Source organism: Cyprinodon variegatus, unplaced genomic scaffold (assembly GCF_000732505.1).
Source record: "Cyprinodon variegatus isolate N-32 unplaced genomic scaffold, C_variegatus-1.0 Scaffold143, whole genome shotgun sequence".
Taxonomy (NCBI): domain Eukaryota; kingdom Metazoa; phylum Chordata; class Actinopteri; order Cyprinodontiformes; family Cyprinodontidae; genus Cyprinodon; species Cyprinodon variegatus.
This window is the reverse complement of record NW_015150596.1, coordinates 122627-141747: the sequence shown is the minus strand read 5'-3', so window position 1 is coordinate 141747 and position 19121 is coordinate 122627. Positions and strand designations below refer to the sequence as shown.

General features: G+C 37.3%; 1 protein-coding gene across 1 annotated transcript; it reads left to right on the top strand.

The window, feature by feature from the left end:
• The first annotated feature begins 2773 nt into the window (after positions 1-2773).
• On the top strand, positions 2774-18605 carry LOC107086132 (FXYD domain-containing ion transport regulator 5-like). Its single transcript, XM_015376897.1, has 10 exons — positions 2774-2884; positions 4107-4152; positions 9632-9700; positions 11271-11396; positions 11485-11535; positions 11969-12013; positions 12472-12501; positions 12600-12674; positions 12758-12803; positions 17450-18605. Exons 1-10 carry the CDS (start codon positions 2831-2833, stop codon positions 17472-17474), a joined length of 567 nt encoding a protein of 188 aa, XP_015232383.1. The 5' UTR covers positions 2774-2830; the 3' UTR covers positions 17475-18605.
• Positions 18606-19121: the final 516 nt, after the last annotated feature.

The following is a 19121-nucleotide window of genomic DNA, read 5'->3' as shown; positions in this document are numbered from 1 at the left end:
GCATATTCTTTTAAAAATGGTTTCTTCCAATTCAGTTCCACCTCTATATAAGAAACATGTCTGCCAATGTTCTTGTTATTGGTGTTGTTTGCACCAGAAAAAATTAAAGACTTGTTAGCTGAAAACTCTTTGGAGCATGTACTTCTTTCAACTGGTTTGGATCCCACCTCCAAGACTGCTTGGCCTCCTGACAAGCATGTGACAGTTTAAAACCATCCTCTTCATGTTTAGAGACCATACCGCATCCGATTTTAAATCAGTATTAGTATTGGCTGTAAAGTTATTGTTACGTCATCCAGACAAAATGACATTACAGCTCTACTGCTGTGGGGAATAAAGGCAGCAGAGCCATAATGTTGCCTCCATAAGGAGTCGAAACTAGTCTAGAGCTCCCACAAAACTCTAATTAATATGATTGCTTTCCATGTCTGTGTTGCTGTCACTGCAGGCCAGGGTCACTGCTGCTGTGACTCAAAGCAAAGACCACGACACAATTTTAAAATATCATATGTGGGTTAAAGTAGGCTCTGCAATGGGTGAGGTCAGTTTAAAATACAGTCTTGTGAAATCGTAAGGTTTCTTTTGTTTTTGTTCTTTTAATGCTATTAAATATTTCACACCATCAAACACATTGATAATAACACGGGTTGGTGAATGCAGGATAAAATGAAGTTTTTGAATGATGATTTAATTTATTTAAGCAAAGCTAAATGACCCAGTTAAAAAATATATCCTAATAAGTCAATAGTGACTAACCACTTTATTTTTTGAAAGTTACAGTACTTTAACTCTACTAGAACCACGTTTGACTATTATCAGAATTGAACAGTACTTGCTTAAATGGACTTAGACTACAGAAGGTAGGCTGAAAGATCTAAAAAAGTGGCAGTTTCCCATATGTAAACAAATTTAACAGCTTGAGAGAAAATTTGTTTGTTCTGAAGAGTTAAAAAAAAAAATCTAGGGTTCACAAGACTTCAACAGTGGAAGCCATTATTCAGAAATGAAGAAACATAAAACAGTGGTGAGTCTTCCCAGGAAACGAACAGCCTACAAAAATTAGTCCACGTGCATCAATTCAGATGTTACAATAGAGCATAGAAAAAGCTAAATACACCTGGGGCTCACTAGCTGTAAGGTCAGTGTTCATCATTTAACAACAACGAGAACATCCATGGGAGGGTACAAAGATGAAAACCACTGCTGACAAAAAAAACATTAATAATAATAATAATTGAGTATTTGTAAAAAAAAAAAAAAAAAAAACATGTTGATAATCCCCATGCCATGCTTTGCGGAGACAAACGTGAAACTCTTAAAAGGTGTGTTTTTACCTTAGATCTGGCATAAAGGTAGAGCTTTTCAGAATAATATTGGCTCTCTGATGGAGCAAAACATTTCTTTTTTGGGACTGTTTACAAAATATATTTTCTATATAGTCACACCTGATTGTCTTACGGTGATGTCTGAGGCTGCCGTCCCATTACTGGTTCGCAAACTTAAACTCATATGCAAGACAATGATCCAAAGCACAAATCCAAGCTAATTTTTGAATGGACCAAAAGAGAAAAAAAAATCAGTTGGCCTTGTCAAAGTGCATGCCTTTTTTTTTATCGAAATTAAGTTGCAGCTGCATGACCTTAAAAAGACAAGTGGGCAAAAGGTCCTCCACAGCAATATAAAAAGACTCATTACTCTGTACTGTAAATGTTTTGGTGGCAGCGTTGGCAGCCAAGGAGAACAGAACCAGGTCTACTTTCATTTTGATTTATATATTTGAAAATCTTATTAGAAAACAGCCCTTTTATATTTACTCTACCTTTCGTTTGTGTAAAAATATGTCCAATAAGCCAAATCATTTGAATCTGACATAAAATCAGAAACAGAAATCTAGAAGTTAGCTAATACATTTCCACTGCCCTACAGGTGGAGAGCTCAAATAATAAGCTTATATTTCATGAAGACCAGGAGTCTGTAGGATTCAAATTGAGTACAAATTGCACCGACATTGCGAACAAAGGCTATGCTTTCCTCATGTAGATGAATTGCAGCCTTTGTTTACTGTAACAGCCTAGGATTGTTCCTCTCACTTGAGTAATGCAGTTAGGTCACAATTACTACCTCTTTTCTTGTAAACTTCTTGTTATGGGTGTTTAAACCTTTTTTCTAGAAAAAAAATAACTTGCCCCTGGTGATAATAATGGCTTTAGCATCCAACCGATTATGATAAATAGAAAGAAATTATATGTACAGTGAATTTCCTTCAGCTATACTGTGTTTTTCTTCTTCTAATAAACTCTGTTTCAGATTTCTAAAGTTATATATATATATATATATATATATATATATATATAGCTTTAGAAATGATTTATGTTTAAAGCGAGCAAGGTTTCCCAAAACTTGAAGGCCACATTCAGCACTACAAAGCATCTCAAGGTAGAATATGCATTAAATATCTGGATCAATTTGCTGTATTGTTATAACATATTTATATCTGTTTGTTGGTGAGCTTTCGTATCGCAATTTTGTTCATTAAAGTTTGCGAGTCAATGATGCAGAGACTGATAGTTAAGTGGAAAACAGTAAATTAGAGAAGAACAGTAAAAATGGGATGAAAACTCAAAATGTTGTGAGAAAAGCTGCAGAAATAGAACAGAATCAAGTGAAAAACTTATCTCAAAGAGCAGATGGAGGAAGGTTGGGTGAGAGAGACAGAGGCTCTGGATGCGGAAGTGGCTGCTGTGTGGTTAGCCCCATGGGTGTGGCCTTTTTAAACGTTTTTTGCATAACCCTGTCAGAGGTCGCTTTACAAAGGAAAGCACTGTGGGGGATGAGGCATTGGATGTATACCTGGAAACAAACCCTGTGCAGGATGGATATTAAGGTAAGCATCATATTTTGGATTATAGACTAAATATCCAAATGCTCAGGGCTGTTTCTGGGTAAAGCAGAGTTAAAGAAGACTGATGGGGGTTGACAGACAAATGGATGAAGAGACAAACCATGGAGTGAGGGAGAGAGCTGGATGTGACAAACAGGCAGGCGGGTCAGGCCAGGGGAAGTGAGGGACGCTGTTACAGCCCAGGGGTTACAGACCTCTTCTTGACATATGCACTGGAGTAAAATAAGGATTGGCAAGACCTGCTAATCTGAGCTGTCAAAGCTCATGATGTCTGTGGACACTAACCTACCACGCCGTTGCATACCCGAGGGTGAGATGCCACCAGGATAGGTTAAAATCTAAAATATAATTTTCTGCTGGTAAGATCCAAACCTGAGCTATGGCCTAGACCTACACCTGTTAACATCCCAGTTTCTGCTTTACCTTTTTTGAAAGACATACATAATGGAAAGTTTTTGTGTGTTTTTTTCTAACCGAGGCAGTATGTTGAGGGGGAGGAAGAAAACTGCTTACAAACTCAGGGTCTCCATTATGGTAAAAATATTTTCGACACATCTTCTGAAGCAAACTTTTAATTGGTGACAGTTTTGAGACAACGATACAGTAATTCCTCGGTGCTGCAAAGTGCAGCACAGATACATGTGGGAGGATTGTGCCCAAAATATGTCTCCCAAGTCCCTCTTTTGACAAACAAAAACAAGTTTCACACAGCTTGAATTAGAAGTAGGGATCTGTTTTCTGTTGCACTGCATCAGGAGTGTGAGTAATGGTGATTGGGGGCTACAGGAGGAAGAAGAAGGAAGTAGAAATGGCCATGTGGTGCTGAGCTGTAAAGCCCTGGCTTCCTGTTTTGTGAACCTGAAGCACATTTGTCTGATATAATTAATGCAATAATCATTCAGACCGACCTTTTATTACATGCGAGGGATATTTACATAGCACGTTAGCTTTTGCTTTGTACTCGAAGGCTTATTATGACCAACAGGTTAATTAAAAACCATGTTTTTTTAATATATGAGAAAATGTTATATATCTATGTTGTCACCCTTTAGATAGAGCTGAATTTACCTAAATAAAATCATCAATCTAAGTTAACTTACATTCCTTGATTTATTTACTCTACCATTCATCTCTGTTTCACCTTCTTAAGACTTCTTGATGAATCATTTCTATTCCTCTTTCTGCAAAATGTTGTTTCTTTCAGATTTACAAGGCCTCCCTGATATGCCTTCTATTTGTCATATTGAAAGGTGAGTGCTGCAAATCCCCGTGGTACTGAATTTACTCATTGCAAGTTAATATGAGAGGTGGGTTTGAATAAAGAAGCAATTTGCAGCAAATTAATTGCCTGAGACCAAGATGTAAACTTTCTCTGTTTTTAAGTTTTTGTTTTTATGTTTGCAGTGTCCAAAGATTCCATACTCATCTTGATTCAAATTAATTAAACAGTATAGTTATACATATTTATTGGAAGTGCAATACATCTTGCTCAGGAGACAAAACGTTGCATGATGTTGGGTTTAGGAAAGTGATGAGTTATTTCCACATTATTTACAAATAAATACATAATGTTTCATGAACAGTAGGACCTCAAAACAGAATTCATTTTTAAATATACTTCACCATCAACACATTTTTAACTAGAAAACATTTCTTTAAAAAAAAGTTATTTTTCAATGGCAATTATTTTATAAAATAAAGTCTTTAATGGTATAGAATAGAGATGTGGACATTACTTGTACATTAGCCTGTTTAGTATTTTGTTGCATAGTTTTTTTTTAAACCTTAGTATTGCAAACATCTTTAGATCGGTCTAATTATGTCCTTTTATATTTCCTCATATAAACTGATTTTCTATTTTGCTGAACTCTAGATAAAGCTGCTCTGATCCACGTGTTTGTTTTGTTTCACTGAGCAATCTAAGACCGAATGTCTGCCCTAACCCCTCTAACCTCAATCGCTATATAGAGCAGAGACTGTATAGTGGACTGTACAGTACACTCGGTTAACTGACCGTTTAGACATGTGATCACTATTTTTTGCTCCATGTTGCTCACATGACTCTGGTACCTCACATGGTGCCTGCGCCATCTTTGTTCTTTCTCACTCCCAAATGCCACAATGCTTTGCAAGGAGAATTCTTGCAAAGCATTCTGGTATATATCTGCTTATTTAGTGACCATAAATGTATACTACTTTTCAAGATGCACTCAGGGAAATTTTGAGTCCACTACTTTTTTTTTTCCCCAATAGACATTCCTACACTCAAATAAAATGGCATAACCCCTGTACAGTGCTATATATATTGGTCGTGTCACACATTCAGGCACAACCTGTGATGGAAAATCTTTTAGTTAGGACTTTAGCAAACCTATATAGTTTCTGTTTGATGTCACATGACAAAGGAGGCTCTTTGGTAATTTAAAGAAAATATATGTGCAGTTTTTTTAGTTATATTTCTCTCTAGATGAAAATCTACAGCTGGTCTGGATTTTATTTTGTGTCCAGGTTTAACAAGTTTATATGTTGTTGCTGCATTTCAATGTTAGGTGGTTCTAACACTGAGATGCACATTGACCCACATGCAAAATCACAGAGAGAACCAGTGAGTTTTAACATTTTATGTACAAAGCAGCAAGAAGCAGAGAACTTGAGGAAGTCAGTTGAACTTTCTGGTTGGTCTGAAGGAAAAAGCAGACTGATCAGAAAGGAGTTGGTTGATGAAAACTTATGACTGATTGATTTGGTTACTTGTGAGATGAAGGGGAGGTAGCATGGATCTGTAGGGGAATAACCAAACGATACAGATGATCCTTCGCCTCCTTATATGCATGGTAGTCATCTTGACTGAGAAATCTTCTAAGGGGTGCAGCAACACGGGTCGGCCCAGTCACTAGCAAAGATTATCTCTGTGACAGGAAGCTCGCTCAAACCAGAAAAACCCCATAGACCATAACATCTGTTCCCTAAAGAATAAACAGGTTAGGTTTCACAAAAAAGATAACTTGCTAAACAATATTGTCATGTGCAAACCTGATTCTTTGATAAAATGTGAAATTGCTAGGTTCAATGCCAAGGTAAATCTAAGGTACTCTCATTCGTGCAAATTACTGGCACATCTTCTGTAAACCCGTTATCTTTTCACAATGCTCTGTTATTATTTTTTTTCCTGAAATCCAATCTTTTTGGCATAGTCTTTAATACTACCAATTAAATAAGACCTGCCATAAAATTCAGGTCTCAATGTTCTAGGACATCAAAGTAACCCACATTTGCCAAAGAAGACGTCACAGGAGCACACTGTGGTTGTCACCACGCCTCTCAAAAATGTGCCACGATGACGAAAGGGGATGCTGGGCGAGATTTCCCTTGACTTTTTTTTAAAAACGAAACTGTAAATGACTTCTGGCTAGCAATTAGCAAGGATCTTCTCTTGAATAATCTTGTGATATCCTGAAGATTGTCAATTACTGTACATCTCCCTTCGCTGCTTTGCAGGATACATCAAACATTGGCCAAAATCCCTCCTGCAGCATGTGCAAACATGGTGAAAAATGACACATCTTTAATTTCAAACAAATTCCACTGTACCGAATATTAACATTGATTTTCTCAGGTGTTCAAATCGCTATTTGTAGCTGTATCATAGAAATAAATACTGTATTTTCCAAACTAAAGAGCGCAACACTCCGACATTTTTTTTTTAACCTAAGCCGCTGATATCTACCGAGATGTCTCCCACCAAACCTGTAGGGGGAGCTCTACTTAAAGCTCCTAGAGTAGGGACAATGAAAATGCTGGCTCCCATTAGCCTGGTGGTTTGCAGCAGTAAGAGCTTCTTCTGAAAAACAGGGCCTTTTCTGCTCTTTATTTTAGCTCTGCAGAAGTTGAGCCCCGTCTCTTCATTGGTTTGGCAGCTTTAATGTTTGAAATAAAATGTCAAAATATGTGAATTTGGGACATTTGTTTTGCGTCATGCCTTGCTGCAAGAATGTTCTTGTGCTAAATGAAAATTAGCTCCTTGTTCGTTCTTCTCCAACTTTGACTTTCCTGTCTGGTGGTTAGGAAAAATCCACAGAATAGCTGCACCTTCTTATAAGCCCTGTGGGGGAGTACAACTTTGTCTCTACTGTCTTTGGACAGCTCTTTGGTCTTGGCCATGTTAATAGTAGATTCTTACTGATTATATGGGGTGGACAGGTGCTTTCATGCAGCTAACAACCTCAAACAAGTGCATCTAATTTCTGATAATAAATGGGGTGGAGGTGGAGGTTGGCTATGCTCACACAGCAGCCTGAAGTGACCCAAATCCAATTTTTTGCCCATATGCGACCTAGATCTGATCTTCTCCTGACAGTCTGAACAACTCAGATCTGATTTTTTTCCATCCATCCGACCTGAATGTCATTAATACCAGACAGTGGTCACTCTTCTACTTCTTGCTACGCAGACGTGGCAAGAAAAACAAAAACCATGGTGGACAATAATGCAGAGAGCAGTATTTATGTTTAACCTCTGAACATCCACCTCATTTTGGGTAATCCTCGCCTATTTTGCATACCCAAATTGATAAGCAAATAACTTAGGAACTGTAAGTCCAAATTACATGTGCAATACATTATTTGAAAGCTAACACCCTCCATTTTCCTAAATATAAATTAAAATTGGGTGATTAGAACACAGATCAACCTGCAGCAGTTCAAACATGACTTAAAGTTTTTTTTTTATTCTCGGAATGATAGGTAGTTTTTGAACAGCAGTAATAAAGATATTCTTGAGAAAAGGCAGGTTTTATTGTATTATATTTCTTCTACAGTACATCATGTCAACCATGCATGCAGACAATTTCAGACCTCTAGCTATAACAGTTCCAGAGCTGTGCGGATTTGAACTTTTAGTGTCAGCTTGGAGCTGCGCGCAATGGCTCCACCTTCTGGTAAACATTTTACCGGTGGAATTTTGTTTTAAGAGGTTCACAATCTTGGAAAGATTGTGATTTTAAGGTTAGGAAAGATCACTAGATGTTCTCCAGCAATACCATCCATGCTTACTTCCTTAAAGACAGAGCACACTTGCTTGTGACATCATTGCATCCTCTACTGCGTATGCGGAACAATGCAGTTCACACAGGAGATCACATACAAGTCGCATATATTTGGAAATGTGAACAGCAACGCCAAAAAAAATGTAATTGAGCATCAAGGCCTGCAGTGTGAACGTAGCCTTTGAAGGCAGACTAACAGGTCTTTGAGGGTCAGAATTCTAGCTGATAGACAGGTGTTCTAATAGTTATTTGCAGCTGTATCTGTATCATACAAATAAACAGTTAAAAAAATTCATACATTGTGATTTCTGGATTTTTTTGTTTTTTTTTAGATTATGTCTCTCACAGTGTACATGCACCTACAATGACAATTTCAGACCCCTCCATGATTTCTAAGCGGGAGAACTTGCAAAATAGCAGGGTGTTCAAATACTTTTTTTTCCTCACTGTAGCTTTTTGTGTGAAACCATTTACAATGACCATTTTGGAGAATCTTTCAACAATTGTGAGTATAATTGTGAAACCATGGGATGAGAACAAACCCACAATAAAAATAGGGATAGCGCTGGCAATAAAAACCAAATAAAGACAGGATCCATGAAGATTAGTTTTTCCTTGAGACCAGAATTACAACCAGCCCACCACTTGAGAAAATTGTAACACATTACTTGACACTGTACTTGGTATTCTTAAAGGATCAGGTAAGTTTGCAATTGACCCCTCCCTCCATGGAAACAAACTCTCTCCTCTGACGGGAGGCTGCAGTCCATCCGACCAGACCCTCCCACCCCGAAAACAGCATCTCCCCTTCTGCATTAGTTTCATTAACAAGACCTGGGTCCCTTAGGCTTTCTCCGTTTACCAATAAAGGAGAAAATAAATTGAATAATAACAATTGTAACTGCATACTTTGTAATCTTATCTGATTTTAGTTTTTATTTTCAATGTCTGCCACTGTACTCTTGCAATTGTTTCTTCCAAATTATATATATCGACATATCATTTTTTTCAACTCTTTGTTTTTGTGCTTGCAGCACCTTATCATGATAGCAAGTTGTTCTCATGTGTGGACACTACATGACAATAAATATCTTTCTGATTCTAATCATGATCCAATGAGTATGAAATGCTGTAAGGCTACAGTATACACAGCAATGGAGCTAAAAGCACTGCATCCAAAGCTAGAAGCTAAATATACAGTAATCTCACAGTTAAGGCATTGCCAGGCTGCTAATCATGAAAACATACAAACAACATATTGGATACATTTGAATAAGAAAAAAACATAGCCAAATACATAGTTCATTCATCCTATTTTTGCATTTGGCAAAATGATGTAAAGATTTTGTGAAACTTCATGACTAATGTGAAGGTACTGAGTGGGAGCACAGACAATAGGCTGCTCTGTCCTGTGGTCTCACTCAACAATCTGACTGTGTTGTAGCTAGAGATTGCCTCACAGCCCCATTCACTGACAGGACTACCACTGTGACATGCTCAGTGCATCTGCAAGCCTCCCTCCACTTCATATTCTGAGGTCTGGCCTCTGCCAAGAAATACGTGACAGCATGGTCAGAGAAACTCATAAACAACACAGTGCTTTGTTCTTTCTGTAAATGTGTACTGTTTCATTTGAGTCTTTTTTCTAAGTTTGGTGATTAAAAATGCATCTATTTTTTCTACAGAGTCGTGGGCAAAGACTGCCATTCCCACAGATCATAGGACGGCTCCCAGTACCGCTACCACTCCCACTGGTAGGACACTTGTTTTGGACTGTCTCTATCAACTGCACCCTATACAATTGGTAGGAAACTTAATGAAGATTAAAATAGAGGGTTCAAAACCTGAGCCACAGTAATAAAGAGGCTGAAATCTTCCAGCCATTTCCTAACTGATTACAATCATATCATGTAAGACCTAATCTACCAGTGTTTTCTATTGTCTATTTAAATTTTAAGGATCTGTGATAAAAACAAAAAAAACAAATACATCTTCATTGTCAAGAATTTATATCTATACTCCAGGGAAACAACAAGTCCTAAACTAATGTTTAAAAGTTCATAAGCAGGGAGTGGCAGCCTAGCGATTAGGGCATAGAGCTTGGAATCCTGAGATTGTGAGTTCGAAACCCGGTCCTACAGTCTGCCACTCTCGGTCTCCGAACATGGCCCTTAACCCCAGATTGCTCCCTGGGCATCCCACAATAGCTGCCCACTGCTCCCCATTGGGATGGGTTAAATGCAGAGGTAATATACTCCAATGTGAGATCAATAAAGTTCAATTATGATTATTATGATAAGACATACATGTATATGGAGGACCAACTTTGCCATATTTAAAAATACAGAAATAAATAAATGCTCAATAAATAAATAAGCATACAATGAATTGCCCCCCAAAATACAATAAAGAAAGAAAGGAAGGTAGAAATTGAATAATACAGTGAGACATAAATGTATTTATCTCTTTTAATTAGCTTCTTTATTTGTCTTTGTAATCATTTCCATGTGATAATATTTTGTCTGTTCTATTCTTCCTTTGTATTTATTCACCATCTTTATTTCTGCCTGTTGTTTTTACATTTCTCTATGCATTTCTGCCTCAGTATGCAAATGAAAAAGAGGTGTGTCTTAGATTTGGGGGCAATTAATTGTATGCTTATTTCTTAAGCATTTATTTATTTATTTTTAAATATATTAGTGTTGGTCCTCAATACATGTAGATATATATGTAATTCTGCACTCTTTCTTGTCAGTATAAGATTTTTACCATTCATAAACTTCTTCAAATTTTAGTGGGATTTCATTTAAAATGCTGAAAAATAAAAGCTAAAATAATAGTTCTTGATCTCAGTGTCACAAATTCAACCTGAACCATGTGCCATGAGGTTGTATATTTTTGTCCCATTTACTTTAATACTGGGAAACAAATCTACTGAGTCAAAAGCTATAACAAAAAGTTTGCTTTAAAGGATCTATTTCAACTTAAATCCTTCTTCCCATTTGTTACCAGCTTAGAAAGTAGAGTTATTTTGTTTCCCAAAAAGTTAACAACAGGAGCATATGACTGATGCATGTGCCAAAAAAGGCAAAATACAAATACAAAGATTTTTACTTAAGTTTATTTAACATTTAAAAAAAAATTCTTTTTAATTTTTTAAAAAGATAAACAGGCATTTGGGTCTTGAGGAATACCTCTATTGCAACTGTCCTGTTTATTTTGTTTTTCTGTTTTTTAAGATTTAACTGTTCTCTCTATATATAAGCAACCGGGTTTGTGTTAATTCTAAATACTAATTAGATTTTTGTGTGTGTGTGTGTGTAGTAGCTGAAAGCACAGCAACCACAGTTGCTAACTCCACCCCGGGAAATTTCTTAGAGCAAACCACAAACTGGCACAGCACCAAGACCAATTCAGTCAACTCCACTGCATCAGAAATAAGAACAACAGGTAGTATGGCATGGGCTGTGGCATTTTTGAAATACAAACCACGCTCAGAATGTCTGCATTACTGATGTTTTGTTGTAATTCTATTTAGCTTTCACTGAGAAGTCGACAAAGATTCAAACCAATCCTGCATCTACTCCAGGTAACAACTTCTTTAATCTTTTCAGTAAAAAGTTTAAACAGCAACAAGAGCCACTGAGTTTAATCAAAAACTGAATTATGCACTAAAAAGAATTTAGGACCTTATACAAAAAATAAAATTAAAATGTATTTTTTTAAATGATAATTTACCTGTGCATATATACATGTTTCTTTTTCCTAATGTGTTTTTTTAGTTACTCACTGGCCAGAATAATGTACTATAGTAACAATTCTAACAGGGTGAGCATTAAAACGTTTCTTTAGATGTTTTTTGTTAAACTTGCTTCGGTAAAATATTCAATATTTATTTGGAAAATTAGTTAGACATAGAGAAGCATCTGGGCTCTAATTTTGAATGATTATTTTGTGATGTTGCAAATATCAGGTATATATGATAATGATCAGATTTTTTAAATTCTTTTCACCCCCTACAGCGTCATCTACCAGAATGCCACAAAACCCTAAAGCTGTTGTCTGGGGTAACTAGAATTCCTTTCTACATGATAGTTACCTTTACCTGCCATGGCCATGTAATCATCTGATCCTTTGACTTAAGGACACTATTACAATACCCTGTCGTCTAAGTAAAACCCACAGATGGCATGGCCGAATAGAGCATGTTACGGCACAGTGAGCTGTGAACTTTTAAACCCTGTGGTTCCGTCATACAGTTTGAGCTGTAGCTGGGTGCAGCAATTGAAAATATCGCACAGTGTATGCATGGCTTAAAGATTAATACTTGATTGTACCTTCTGAAAAAGCAGATGAGACACTTGTGCCCTTGTGCCAGCTTACTGTAGATAAGATTTTGATAGACCGAACAGAATGTCACACAACCAAGTAGATCTGTTGTGACATTGCTGACAGTTGCTCCCTATCTTTTAAGCAGTACAACCAAATCCAAATGCCTTTTTCTTTATTTTTTGGTGTCATATAGATCCAAAGTGGGACAAACCATTCACCTATGGTAAGAAACTAATTGTTTGTTCTTTTTGGTATTTTTTTCTAAAAGTACTTGTAAATTTGTATGAATGGGACTTTGAAATATTTACCTCACCTCTTTAGACTATGAATCTCTGCGATATGCTGGCTTAATAATTGCTGGTGTACTTTTCGTTATGGGGATTATGATCATTGGCTGTAAGTTTTTATTTTTTTCTCTTCAATAATCTCTACTGACAGTAATGAAGATTCTAAATACATTGTTTTTTCTTTAACTACAGGTGGCAAGGTCTGTCGGCTGCCCAAGTGTCACAAGAAGTCATCAAAGTCAGTATTTACATCCAGAACCTTTACTTAGGGTTAAATTAAACACATCTGCAACTATGAAAGTCTTTGTAAAAGTAAAACTGTTAGAAAGGAGCAGCCAAGTATTACCCTAAGCATGAGTTGCTAAAAGATTTCTAACTATGAACAAAGCCTTATATTCACTGAAAAAGAGTGAAGCAAAAAGTTCTCGTACTTGTCATCTTCCAATTAGGCAGCATCAGATTGCGGGGACAGCAGTCACAGCAGAGACTCCCAAACTTTCCTCTCCCCAGACACCCTCCCCAGCTCTGCAGGGGGAGGCCAGAGGTGCTCCAGGGTACCCGAGAGACCTAGTCCCTCCAGTGTGTCCTGGTTCGTCCCCTGGGCTCCCACCTGGTGGGATGTGTCTGGAACACCTCTTGAGGGAGGTGTCCAAGGATAATCAGAACCACCTCAGCTGACTCCTCTCAATGTAGAGGAGAAGTTGCACTACTCTGATCCTCTCTGGATGACCTTCTCCATAAGATAGAGAAGCACCCTGTGGAGAAAGCTAATTTCAGCCACCTGTATTTGGGATATTGTTCTTTCAGTCATGATCCAGATTTCATGAATATGTGTGAGGATAGGAACGTAGACCAACCAATAGAGCTAGCTTTGCATTTCAGCTCAGCTCCCTCTTCACCACAAAAGACTGGTGAAGTGTCCCCATTACAGTAGCAGCTGCACCGATTCATCTAATGATCTTCCACTCCATTCTTTCCTTACTCGTAAATAGGACCTTAAGATAATGATTCCACTCAAGGCAGGAATTGTCCTCTAACCTGAAGTCGGCAATGAACCTGCTTCCGGTTGAGAACAAAGCATGTGAACGAAGCAGAGTGTGGAGCCAGTGGTGTAGCTCTGGTGATATAAAAATGTTGGATTATAAATTCTGTAAATAACATTTACTTGATTTTAGTGTGACATTTTTCAACATGTTTGACCACATGACCGCATGTCCCAGCAGCACCGAGTGTGACGAGTAGGTGGATATGCCTGCACTGTCGCAGATCGAAGTGGTTGCGATTACAGCCAATGCAGAATACATGATAAACACTGACTTCACTGGCTCAAGTTTACATTTGAGATGCCCTATCCATCTGCTTCAGCTGGCGATAAAAGATGGCGAGATGAGGATTGCATATTGTGTGATCAAATGGATCGCATACATGCATTATACGCTATTATCTCATTTGCAGTGGGATGCGAAGTTAACTTTATTATTGTAGTCTCTTAAAAAAAATTGGCAACATGAATGGAGCGAGGTGCTATGTTTACAGCTGGGAAACAGTGTGATAATTTAACAGCCAGTTAAATAAGACAATACACATGTATGGGTCACATCATTAAATCAAACGCCATGTGTCCCAGGGCCCTGGCATAATTACATGATGGAAAAATGTTAGAAAAAGCCTTTGAGAGAGCTTGGAGCGATTTCGCCGCAGCGGCAGGAAAATTAAGATGAACGCGGAGCTTCCTGGTGCAACTTTGATCGTTGGAGCGAATGAGCGAACATCCTCCTGAGGGGACTGGGAATTGTGCGGTTCTCCGCTCCATTCACATGCAATGGTTGAGAACCATTGCCTCAAACTTGGAGTAGCTGGTTCTCACCAAGCCTTTTTAACACTGCTGCAAACCACTCAAATCAGACCCTCCTGTTCATAAACGTTATAAAAAGGACAGATGACAAGGGGAGCTTGCTGTAGTCTAACATGCACTGGGAAAGGCCCGACTTGATACCAGCAATGCAAACCAAACACCTGTTCCACTTCTACAGAGACTGTCTGGCCCCTAGTAAATGGCCCTAGACTCCAGGCTCCTGGAGCACCCCTAAAAGGCACCAAAAGGGACAATGTTGAATGCCGTCTACAAAACATATGTGTATACCAGTTGATCATACTCCTATGAACCTTTGAGCACCAGAGGGTGTAGAGTTGGTCCAGTGTTCCATGGCCTGGGCAAACCCACACTGCTCCTCCTGAGGCCAAGGTTCAACAATCAGTCTCTCCTCAGTACCCTGGCATAGGCCTTCCCAATTAGGCTGAGAATGGTGATCCACTATAGTTGGAAAACATGCTTTGGTCCCCCTTACTCTGGAGGGGGAGGCACTTCCATTTGCCCATCCTTGAGTAGCCATCTTAACATGGTGGGGGTGTTAGAACCAGGATGATCCCAGAGGCTTTCTTGTTGGGGGTTTAAATACATCTGATATGTTCTCCAAACATTAACAGTTTCTGAGTGACTGTTCAGACAAAGTAAAGTTCAAAAAGTCCTTAAGACGACAAGAAAAACCAAGGCACATTGCTTGGTATATGGAGGCGGAAAATGCACCTTGGATCTAGGACTGGGGTTAGGGTTTGTCAGCTAGTGTCTTTGGGTAAGGTTTCTTTTTTCGGAACCCGGCCAGCCCAAGCTGTGATTGTGTCTCAATCTCCCAGTGGGTCACCATCTGCAAGGGAACCATGATGGACCGTTGCCAAGAGCACTGGACTGCAGTTACAAGCAGGTCTTGGCAACCAGATCCACGGAAAAGAGTCAAAGAACATGATTAACCTCCTTATAACAAAAGAAAAACAGCAACATTTGTTCATACTCTTGTTCAAATCAGGCCAGTCTCAACAGTGGTTGCAACTAGCCTGATTTGGCCAGACACTTACAGCTCGGAACGCAAGAATTTACCATGAGTGACTCTCTACCAGAAATACTGATAATGCAGCAGCATTCATATGCTAGAACAAAAACAAGCTGGCAACTGCAACGGAGCAATGTTGTAATGAAACATTAGAACATAACAGAGAGCACACTTTATTTCCTCAGATTGTTTTAGGCAAAACCAGTACAAATTATTCACTGGAGCATTTCTTTGATAGCTTGTCATGACTACAAATGACAAAAACAGAGTGTTTTTTTTTTTTTGTGTGTGTCACATCTGTAGTTATCCGATTGGTTCTAACCTGATGACGCTGACTCTGCTAGTACCTTCTTCCAAATGGAGCAGTAGTAGCTCTTTATCAGACTACATTGCATGTCATATTAGTCTGTCTTACCAGGCTAGTTAACACCTTAAGAAATGCAGAAACGAAGTACTCAACAGTAGTACTTGAGTTAAAGTTGATACTCACAGTCAAATCTTACTCAACTACAGTAAAAGTTACTCGGCCAATAATCTACTCTAGTTTAGGTATTACAGTACTCACTTTTGAAAATACTTAACTTTTTAAAAATACATGGATTAAAAAGTAAATGTTCTAAAATTTGTACATTTCTGTAGAATTTTCATTGTAATATTAAAGAACATTGTAACTTTCAGAAACCACCGCTTGTATTGATGCATTGAAACACTGCTACAAATGCTAAACCTCAGCATAAAAATGCCATTAAAAATAACAGCTATTTTGATTATCATTTCTTATTTCACTATGGAATAGAGGTTTAAGGTTGAATCTATTACCACAGAAAAACTGTAACTCTGATTTGAGAATTCATCTTATTGAACAACTTGGCCACATGGCAACAACTCATGACTCACTACAGATAATATCTGCCCTGAGTTTCTTATATCTATGCAACGTCATGCAAGTCTCTAAAACTGTGGTGCCCAAATTCAGTCTAGGGCTTCTGTCTTACATGTTAAAATTGCACTTCAAGACAAAAAAAAAAACTCAAATAGTGGATTAAAAAGCAAACCTGAGCCAAAATGAACAAGAAATGAATTAAAGTAAAGATACTCAAAAAAGTACTTAAGTACAGTAATCAAGTACAGGTAGTGCTTTATTACTTTCCACCACTGAAATGTTTGCCCTTGCACAGAACCTGTAGACACACCTAAGCACTTCACACTTTTTTTTTTTTTAAGTAGTTTAAGTAAAGAGTGTTTACAGTCTACTCTATGTTTGGTATTGACTGTCTTTTTTTTATAACCTGGTTTCTTTAACATTACAACTGTGATGTCACTGAAACTCAATGACCCATCTTAGAGGACAAGCAACAAGCAAAAAAAATCTCATAAATATCAGACCAGAAGAGGAGAGTAGCACTTTCAGGTGTTCTGTTTACTAAGGGTAGTTTAAAAATAGAGGTTCAAAAATGTCAAAGGACCACACTAATACCAGATAAAACCTCATGTTAAGCGAAAGAAAGAAACATTAGTAGGTTTAGACTCCAATAAAACAATCGAAAGTTTCAACAGAAAAAAAAATAACGGTACAAAAGGTTGACCAAATAAAAAGTTATGTTTGTTAAATGAACTGCAAACCGTGGGAATGGAACGATGGATGACTTTTTTTAGCACAGTTAAAACACCACCTTTGCATAACCTTGGTAAAGGCATAACCAGATGAGGACTACTTCTCACATAAGAGGATTTAGTAATTGAGTAATTGGAGGATTTAATTAACACCAACAAAGTTATTCACATGATATAACGATATTACAGACCTGCATTCTAAATAACAGCCCACAAGAATCCAGCGGATATCTCTGCGGATATCTATGCATCAAAAGGTTCTAATCAACTGTTCAGAGGCCAAAACACAATGACTTAGCCACTGCATATCGTATTTCTTTAACTCAAATGTCAGCAGTTGCTGTGGACAGCATTTTCAGCCATTATTTGTTTTTCATTTCAGGTCATATCGTGTGGTGCAAGGATAAGCAAACGTGCAAACATTGGCAGCCATGGAAAGGTTCAAGAAATTACGCAGATCTCTGTGCATTCGGGGGAAAAATACTCTGCTAACACCTGGCAACATGTTTGTGCGTGGAGAGACAGACAACGTGCTGCTTGGTTACCGTCGTGGGAGTTTGAGTAAACAAATCTTGATGCAAACTATTAAGTGGAAAAACTGGAACCTGTTGCCTCTGTAAAACAAAACTGCACTGGAATGTAATTTAATTTTTAATAAAATAAAAGCTCCATTTTAGTTCATAGAAGCTGTTATAAAACTAGACTTATTCTAGTGGTATGTTGTTTTGAAAACGTTTATAACTAAAAGTCAAAAGCAATAAACACATTTACAGACTTAAGAATCGCAACTACTCTTTACACATGAGAATTATGAATGAAGCGTACACATGAAAATAAAAATAATTTTTTTTTTTTTTTAAGTTTCGAAGCTGAACTTTAAAAAAGTATGTATGTTATATGAGAAAAGTCTTATTATAAACAATCACTGGCACAATATCATTGCATACATATGGTATTTCAATTACACAAACAACAGATTAAGTTTTATAGCACATTTAATGTCAAAATATGGACAAAAATCCCACCATAGATTTATATATTTACATAATTTTCCCCATTCTAATCGCCATTAGAACTAATAAAAGGTGTCTTTGTCTGTGCAAATTGATGATGGTATTTTTGGAAGATATTAACACATCAATTACTAGTTCTGAAAATTACATGAATACCTCATTAAATGTCTTTGGCATAGAAATACATATAAAAAAGTGCAGCGTTGATTTAAACTTATTGCTATAATAAAACATGAATACATATTTTACAGACTTTTGCAATCATCAGAATTCCTCACAAAAGATAACCCTTAAGCCATTTTTATTACTTTGAAAAATACAAGTTTTACTTAGTAAATATATTCTACTTAAACTTAACTCATGACCTCCATGCTTTTATCGTTGAATACTCAAGCACTTCTCAAATTTGCATTAACCAATGATTTCTAACATGACTGCAAAATGGGTTACAAACATTAAAAGGTGTTTAAAACTTTTTTCCTAGATAAACTGCAGCAACAACCATAACGGGTTAGATTAAATGCATAACAGACAAGTTTAAATGACTGAGATTCCCACTTGAATAATAGCGAAAAAGCTTAAATGCTACATGTATTGCATTATGTTAAACAGTAGTGTCACAACAGGGCAGCTCTCCAAAGAGGGAATATTAGCAAGGCATGCAGATGCATGTGAACAGAAACTCTTTTCTGCAATTTGGAGAAGAAGAAAAAAAGAAATACCTTCAAATAATATAATGAAATAAAACCAGGAAACAGAATAATTCATGCAGAGGGAAAAAAATGAAATGTTCTTTACTCTAGTTTATATATGAAATGCTGACACATTAAGGCTGCAATCAGAAATAGATCACTACGATACGATCAAATATAAACTGTTTAAAGTCAGATAATTTGCCCGGTACTAATTTATAAGTATGGGTTTTTTTAAGCTGATGCCTGAAAGCAGAAACTGCACATCTCGTGAGCCAAGCTGTGTTTCTTGTCAAGATTTAGTGGAAAGAAGATTTTGCTTCAACGCATCAGGTTTCTGAAAGCTGGG

What these genes read in the sequence shown, in the direction of transcription:
- LOC107086132 (XM_015376897.1), top strand. Translation starts at nt 2,831, where the DNA reads ATGAGGCATTGGATGTATACCTGGAAACAAACCCTGTGCAGGATGGAT. An exon ending in ATCAGAAATAAGAACAACAG is followed by an intron (nt 11,397 to 11,484) that starts GTAGTATGGCAT and finishes AATTCTATTTAG; the next exon opens with CTTTCACTGAGAAGTCGACA. An exon ending in GGACAAACCATTCACCTATG is followed by an intron (nt 12,502 to 12,599) that starts GTAAGAAACTAA and finishes TCACCTCTTTAG; the next exon opens with ACTATGAATCTCTGCGATAT.